Consider the following 8,917-nt stretch of genomic DNA (forward strand, 5'->3'; position numbering starts at 1 on the left):
GTCATTTACTGGTTTGTAAGCTGCACGTTTTACAGATATTTTTAAATGACACATGTTAGTGGGTTACGTTCCTACAATGTATATATATGGCTATACAGTAGACAATATACAGTAAAGTGTTCACCTTCTGAACAGTATATAAATACTATGGAGTACCTATCCCTATCCCATTTAGTGGTACACTGTCATATAATGTAAGGATATCACTGATAGGTCCTTCTTAAATATATTTTGGAAATAAAACATGTTTTATCAGTAAACACAATATTCTTTGTCCGTGCTTCTAGTCATCAAAATCCGGATCGGATATTCCGGCTTTGTCTACAATTAGAATATAGTATTCCTTGTGACGATGCGCGACTCGTTTCTGTGAAAACCTGCGGTGGCTAAGAGTTGTGAGTATTCAATTGTGTTTTGACTTGTGGCTTTGTTTGAAAGTGGGTCATTGTCATCATTATAAAATATAGACATTCTTAAAGTATTGTAAATCTAGAAAAAGTTATCGTGCATGTACATATACTTTGAATCGGATCTGAAGACAGTGAAGTCCGCGTACATCGTAGCTGTAGCATTTCTACTTTCGTTTTCAGTTTCTGATATATAGCACAGCATTGACGAGATCCGAACGCAGTTCGGTATGTTATATAAACGAATTTCATCGTGGGAATGTGAACACTAAATTGTTTCATGTCGCACTTGATATCTATTAACTATACAGTTGTAACGGAAGAACACATAAATAACACGCATATTTGACACGTACGCTTGTAGTTTTCACATTACACAGACCCTGCCACAGGGGCGTGGCACTATAGATTCAATGTATGTGAACCATCATTTGGAAAATCGTGCCAAGCCCCTGTGGACCCTGCCATATCAAAAAATCTTATACAAAGGACCTATTTACATTTATAATTCATGTACACATGTGTAGATTAAATGTGACCGACAGCATTTGTATTCTATGACCCTACTAAATGTATTGGTTACGCTCAACAAAGTTAAATTTTGATTGTGAAAATAATGGTATAGGCTTCCAGCTAGCCCGAGTTTCCTCTAACTCTGACACCATGTCTGGTGTAGGAGATCACTACTACAGTGTGTATGAAAACTAGCCCGAATTTCAGGGCCAGAGCTCAATACTATATGAAAACTAGCCCGAGTTTTCGCTGACTCTGAGACCATGTCTGGTGTAGGGCCATAGCTCACTAAATATGAAAACTAGTCATAATTTCAGGGCCAGAGCTCGATACTATATGAAAACTAGCCCGAGTTGTCCCTGACTCGAATCTGACTCCGTGTCTGGTGTTAAGGGCCAGATCTCACTACAATATGAAAACTAGGCCGAATTTCATGGCCAGAGCTTGATAATATATGAAACCTAGCCCAAGTTTTCCCTGACTCTGACACCATGTCTTGTGTAGAGCCAGAGCTCACTACAATATGAAAACTAGCCTGAGTTTCCTCTGACTCTGATACCATGACTTGTGTGGGGCCAGAGCTCACTACAATATGAAAACGGGGAATTCTCCAACACTGTTTGGTGTTGCTAAGATTTTGGAGCAAACACAGTAAAATAGAGCGTGACATAACACCTTCCTTACAAATATGGATAAATGAGATATTCATTGACACTGAGACACCCAATTAGTCCCATATCTGTATTTTATTCCATCCTCTTATTTCCAAGTGGAACCTAACAATTATCAGTGTTTCTTAGTGCTGAAAGGATATTTGTCAAATTCCATATGTAGGTTCCACTTAGCTTCTAATTTTGCCAATTCAATGTTGAGTCTGACTGTTATCAGGAAAAAAGACAATGGTTGCTGAATTTACCTCCATTTCCCTTTTTGGACCTTGCCCCTCCGGCCCAAGGAAAACCTCAACCTCCATTTATTCAACATTGGATACCAATAACCAATTAATGTTCTAGTTAATTTGATCTAAATCCATTCAGTGGTTCAGGACTAGTAGCGATTTAAATGACTTACAATGTACTTATATTTCCCATATTGGGCCCCAACACCACTCCTTTGTCCCAGGGGAGCCACATCCTCCACTTTATGAAACATAGTTTGTCTTGAAGAGGAAAATGGGAGTGACAAAAGTTCAGTCTAAGAAAAACAAGTTAATATCATTCCATTGTGGGTGCCAATATATATATATATATATATCCCTCGGCTCTGAGTTTATTTTCTTTAGTGAAATGATGATTTGTTTTTCATTTTTTTTTTTTTTTTTTTTTAAGAATCTGGCTTTGTGTATTGTTCGACATTATTCTATTTCATTGACTTTTATTGTTTACATTTCTGTAATAATTCTTTCTGTCTCTTTGGAAAGTTTTAAAATTAATGTATTACTCAGCAGTTACTTTGGATAATGGTTAAGTGAGCACAATCAGTAATACTAAAATTAATATTTTAACATATTAACAAGCTTGAAAAGGGTACTTGCAGTGTATGTGGACCAAAATAAATATATACTCAATGGAAGGTTGAAAACTTGATGATGTTGCACTATTCAAATCGCCATGCATCCATGGTCCGTTGTTCGGCTGTTGTCCATCCCTCCATGAACAATCCTTGTTATCGCCATTTCTTGAAAAGTGCTTTGGATTTGGATTTTTGATCAGAAAAACAAAATGTCCAAGAGGCAGCCATCTTGGATTTTGAAAATTGGAGTTTGTTAATTGCTATTTCTTGAAAAGTACTGAAGGGAATTTCCTCAAACTTCATTTGTAAGTTCCCCTTGATCCCTTGTTGTGCCATTGGGAGGTTCATCTTTGATCAATAAAACAACACATGCATTGGCAGATGCCATCTTGGATTTTGAAATCGGAATTTTGTAATTGCTATTTCTTTAAAAGAACTTTATCGATATTCCTCAATCTTCATGTGTAGGTTCCTCTTGGTCCCTAGTTGTGCCTTTTTGATTTTGATATTTGATAAGAAAAATAAAAGAAAATAAGTCTGACATAGAGCCAATAAAGAGCATTCCCTTTGGGATTTCTTGTTTGAAGAGTGATGTCATCCAAAACCATCTAATGGCATTTTCTTACGTTTACTTAACATTTTCCTACTTTGTGGACTTGTGGAAAGTAATATTAATTGAAAGGAATAGTACCTGAAGGATAAGTGAGAAGGGCAAGTGAGCTTATGCCGTGGTCAGTGTCCATCGTCTGTCATCTGTCTGGCTCAAACTTTTTCATTTAAGCAACTTCTCAATAACCAATAAGCCCAGAAACCTAATATTGATCAAATGAATGATGTTGACTTTAAGGGGCCGCGGTGGCCGAGTGGTTAAGGTGTCCTGACACTTTATCACTAGCCCTCCACCTCTGGGTTGCGAGTTCGAAACCTACGCGGGGCAGTTGCCAGGTACTGACCATAAGCCTGTGGTTTTTCTCCGGGTACCCCGGCTTTCCTCCACCTCTAAAACCTGGCACGTCCTTAAATGACGCTAGCTGTTAATAGGACGTTAAACAAAAACAAACCAAATGATGACTCGCATTCAAGGTCATAGCATCATATAGGCTAAAATCTGTTAGTGACTTCTCAATAACCAGTAGCTGAGGGAGTTGATAGTTTGTCGGTAGCATGCTGCCGTGAAGAGCTACCAAATTTGTTAAAAACAATTACCTTTACCTACATTTAAGGTCACAGGGGGTCAATTAGCTTCTTCTCAATAACCAAGAGGCACAGAGACTGGATATTGGGCCTGTAGCATGCTGGTGTTAAGAGCTGCCAAGTTTGTTCAGAAAATGAATTTGACCTTCATTCAATTTTTATATGGGTCAAATAGAATATAATATTTCCATGACTTCTTTTCAATAACCAAACAGTCCAAAGACATAATATTTTGCTTGTAGCATGCTTGAGTGAAGGCTAGGAAGTTTGTTCAAATGAATGCCCTTGATTTAAGTTTGAAAGAGTTAAATTGGCCAAGATATTTAAAAGAAACCTTTTCAAATGATAGTGAGGTCCTAATTTCTAAAACTAGTCTCTGATGCACTTGTTCTTAATTATGTTTATGCACAAAAAGGATCACTCTATAGCAAGTGAGCAATTCAGGCCCATTTGGCCCTTGTTTTGGCTATTTCTTGAGATCTGCTGAAAGATTTTCACTTTAAGTATATGGGTTCCCGTTGGTCCTTAGTTTGATTTTGAGTATGATCCAGAAATCCAAATGGTTGCCTGGAGGCCATCTTGTGTTTTGACAATTGAAGTTTGTTATCACTATTATCACTGAAAAGTTCTGAAAGTGTATTTCTCAAACTTGACATGCTATTTTAAGTTCCATTCAGTCTCTTGTTATTAGGGCCCGTATTGGAGATAAGGTGTCCTATAGTTATCACTTTGTCCTTCTGTCCTTCTGTCCTTCTTGCTATGCATCCATTCGTCCACAATTTCATTCTCATCTGCTAAGTATTCATTGATCAATTTACATGAAATTTGGTTAAAATCACAAAAATAAGTTAAAATCAAGATCAAAGGTTCAAGGTTCTTAGGTCCAGAGGTCAAGAACAAATTTTGGACCTTTTAAGTGATGAACTTTTCATTATAACATGATGAAGCGGAATTGGTCATAATTAAGAAATAACGGAGTAAAATGATCAACGATCAAGGTCAGAGGTCAAGGTCAGTAGGTCAAAGATAAAAGTCACATTTTGCATTATCACCAATAAACATTTTGATATGAGGTTATAAAACAAAGTGAATTGGAATTTAACAGTTAACCAACTGATTAAAGGTCATTGTCATATTTCGAATGCCAAGGTAGAATTTCACATGAACAATTTAGGAGATTTTCAAGCAACGTTGAATATGGACACTAATTACAAAGATGCTGGTCACTGGGTCAAATGTCGATGTCAAATTTTGTATCTTTATGGATGTACATTTTATGTTGACACTTTGAAGCAACTTACCAAAGGTCAAGGTCATAGGGTCAGAGGCCAAGGTGACATTTTGTATATCATCACTAATGAACATTTCATAATTAGATCATTAAACAAAGTTGATAGTAATTGAACAGTTTGTCAACTGATCAAAGGTCAGTATCATTGTGTCGAAGGTCAAGGTCAGATTTGTATCTTTTCGCTGCTGAACATTTTGTTAAGGCATTATGAAACAAAGTTTTAAATATCAGAATTAAAAAAAGAGTCAGCTGACTAAAATTGTAGGTCACTTGGTCAAAATCAAGTTTTTGCCATGACATGATGAAGCAAAGTTATTCAGAATTAAACAAGGAGTCAGCTGACCATGGTTTCAGTGGTCAAGGTCACATTTTGTATGTTATCACTGATTACCATTTTGTTAAAACAGTATGAAACAAAGCTTATTGGAATTAAACAAGAACTCATTTTTCCAAAGAATAAAGTAAAGTACGTTAAATGTGAAAGACATTTGGTTTCTAAGGTCAAGGACAAGGTGGATCTGTGATTATTACCCTGATTCTCAGTTGGGTGGGGCATTTATGATTGAAATAAAACAAATCGAACATAAAATAAGATTTTATACAAGTATTTTAATTTCCTTTAGCCCAGCAAATATGTAAGTGGATATGTATGATGTATATTTTTGCTCCCTTGCCGTACGATCGGGCCCATGCTGACCTATCAGTCTTCTTGTTTTAATTTGAGCTTGATCGAACAAAATGGCTGACAATTGAAGTTAAGTATTGAAATTGCTAATTCATAAAAAATCTATTAATATTATCTCTAAAATTTCATGTGTAGGTCCCCCTTGTTTCAAGCTTCATATGTAGGTTTCCCATGGTTCCAAGTTGTGCCCATTTAATTTTGAGTCTAATTCAGAATGGACAGTTGAAGTTTATCTTTGATGTTACCCGTTTTCGAAAGTAGTGTGGGTTCAATTTTCAGAACATAATTGATGGATCTTTATCAAATTTAGGATATAGAATTATCTAGGCAATTTGTTGTGATATACTTGAATTGTATAAATTTACCTACTGAAATTTTTTCAAACCATTTTCAAGAAATAGCTCAAAATATGAACACTTGTTTCATCCGCTGAAAGATTTTTCACTTTTGTCAATTTTGTTCCAGGTTACATATACAGACGCCACATTCAACATGGCGGAGGGTGGATTTGTTCAGGAAGAGTCGTCGGTAGAAAGCGTCAGTCTATCACTGGATTCTCTAGTACTAGAATGTCCTATCTGTCTGGAACAGTTGCGCCACCCCAAGTCTCTCCCTTGTCTACATTCATTTTGTCAGGAATGCCTGAGTAGTTACATCACCAAGGAGTTTTCTGGTGAGACAGCATCGGTTCCTTCTTTCTCCTGTCCTGTTTGCCGTAGGGTCACTGAGCCGGTAAACATGTCTGAAGACAAGGAAAGTTGGGCCGAGCAGTTTCCTACCAACAATTTGGCGGTCGAAATGATCAGACATCTACAGAAGACAGGGGAGTCAATAACTTGCAAACCTTGTGAGAGGAAAGGAAACAACAAGAAAGCGAAGTTCTGGTGTAAATTAATCGACACCTACTTCTGTGAAGACTGTAAAATTGATAAACATGATTTACTGCATACAGAGTGTGAGCCTGAAAACATCACAGAGATAAACAAGTCGGTTATTATCCGACGGGAGGCTTCAGTCACTGGGTGTGGAAAACACAAGGAGAAAATTGAGTATTTCTGTGAAGATCATCAGCTTCTTGGATGCAGCAAGTGTATAATCGTCAATCACCGGAAGTGTGAGTTGGTGACATCAGCAGATGATTTCCGTGACAATCTGATCGAAAGCTGTAAGATTGATGACCTTTTGACAGAACTTCAGAAATGCGTAGACGCCATGGAGACACTGATAAACGATACTGATGAACAGCTTCTGTCAATGACACAGGACCAGGAAATCACACTGCAGTGTCTAACTGATCTACGTACGAAGATTAACGAAAGGTTTGATATACTTCAGAAAGAACTTACGGATAGATTGATAGCGTCCTTCAAGAAGGAGAAAGAAAACTTGGATATATCAAGGCAGAAGTGCGAACGGCTTATGTTGGCTATGCAGAAGACGCTGACATCATCCAAGGATTTCACCTTGAAGGATGACACCTTGGGGACAATAAATCTTTTCCAGAGAGGACAGGTGGAGGTTGCATCCTGTAAGGAACTAATACAGGAGTTAGAGAAGTCGTCTAGAACCACCAGTCTGAGACATGAATATGATACCAACATACTTGCTGAGGACACGAAGACCAGTCTTAATATGGGAAAGATAGTTGTTTGTCAACTGCAGAGGAGTTTGCCATCTCATGTGTATAGTACCCCATTGTCTGAACGGCAGTTAAAGAAGTTCAATATCAGAGTTCCCTCAGATGAGAACGACTGTGCAGCATTGGGTGTTGTTTTCCTGTCCGGTGGACGTATTGTTGTAAGTGACAATGCAAATAGAAAGATGAAACTGTTTACAGAAAATGGCGATTTTCAATGTGAGATGGAACTGACTGGAGGCAATTGTGACCTTTGTCGTGTCGATAACAGCACTGTGGCAGTGATGCTGACAAAAGTTAAAACCATATGTATTGTCCATGTCGGCGATTCGACCTTGACATACTCGTCGAAAATCCGGATTCCAAATGTTACAGAAACCTGTCATAGTGTCACATCCAACGGCAACTCTTTTGTTGTGGGAACTGTGAATTCACTCTACAGTATACCGAAAACCGGAGGCGAGGCTACAAAGATTCACACAATCGAGTCAAAATGTTTATGCTTTTATAGAAATCAGCAAAATGGACATGTCTTTGCAAGTATCGATACGTCTACCACTGAAGAGGTGGCTGTGATCCGACTGTCTGATGGGACTTACAAAGATGTGTTGAAAGTCGGGGTCGTGAAGGGAACAACAGGAATAGACGTAGACAGGAAGGGTAACGTATATGTGTGTGGACGTAACTCAAAAAACGTCATACAGATGTCAGGAGACGGCACTAATATTAGGGAACTGCTTACGTCATCAGATGGAATCAATCGACCAAGGGCGATATCTGTGTGGGATGACAAAATGGTGATAACAGAATCTAAACTGTCAGATCAACGAAACTATGTACACCTGTACAAGATCGTGTGAAGTGATACGGATGATGAATGATTCTCCATATGTTATTGGAAAATAGATAAAATGGGTGATATAGAATTATAGGCGCTATCATATGTTGGTTAAGAATTTCAACATTTTTGTTTCAACTTTCATCAATCTTGTTCGTTCCTTTTTTAGGTCACCTGAGACAAAGTCTCAAGTGACCTATTCTAATCCCCTTTTGTCCGTCGTCGTGCGTCGTGCGTCGTGCGTCGTGCGTCCGTAAACAATTTACATTTTCGACTTCTTCTCCAAAACCCACAAACCAAATTCTATGAAATTTTGCAGGAAGCTTCTATGGCTAGAGGTCAACCAAAATTGTAAATTATATGGTCCCCACCCCCCAGGGGCCTGAGGGGCGGGGCCAAAAAGGGTCAAATTGACTAAAACTTCAAAAATCTTCTTCTCTACTCTCAGATATGCTGGAATCAAACACTCTTCATAGATGGAAGGGTCTTAAGGTGTTTTACCAAAATTGTAAATTTCATGACCCAGGGGTTTCACGTTTGCCCCTGGGGAGGGGGCTAAACTTTACTATAGTTTATATAGGGAAATCACATTTTTGATTTTAATTTCTTATATTTCTATTGGAATTCATTCTAATTTTGTAAGCATTGTCAGCATGGGATGACCGTTTGATGGCATGCACATGTTGGCCCTGACTGACCCCCAGGGGCTGATGGGCGGGGCTAAAAAGGGCCAAATTGACTGAAATTTCACAAATCTTCTTCTCTACTCTCAGATATGATAGAATCAAATACACTTCATAGATGGCTGGGTTTGAAAGTTCTTTACCAAAATTGTGAATTT

General features: G+C 38.1%; 1 protein-coding gene across 1 annotated transcript; it reads left to right on the top strand.

Moving 5' to 3' along the window:
• The first annotated feature begins 337 nt into the window (after positions 1-337).
• On the top strand, positions 338-8,299 carry LOC117330774 (E3 ubiquitin-protein ligase TRIM56-like). The gene is made up of 2 exons (XM_033889256.1): positions 338-395; positions 6,068-8,299. Exon 2 carries the CDS (start codon positions 6,095-6,097, stop codon positions 8,096-8,098), a length of 2,004 nt encoding a protein of 667 aa, XP_033745147.1. The 5' UTR covers positions 338-395; positions 6,068-6,094; the 3' UTR covers positions 8,099-8,299.
• The last annotated feature ends 618 nt before the right edge of the window (positions 8,300-8,917 follow it).

This window comes from Pecten maximus, chromosome 7 (assembly GCF_902652985.1).
Source record: "Pecten maximus chromosome 7, xPecMax1.1, whole genome shotgun sequence".
NCBI lineage: Eukaryota > Metazoa > Mollusca > Bivalvia > Pectinida > Pectinidae > Pecten > Pecten maximus.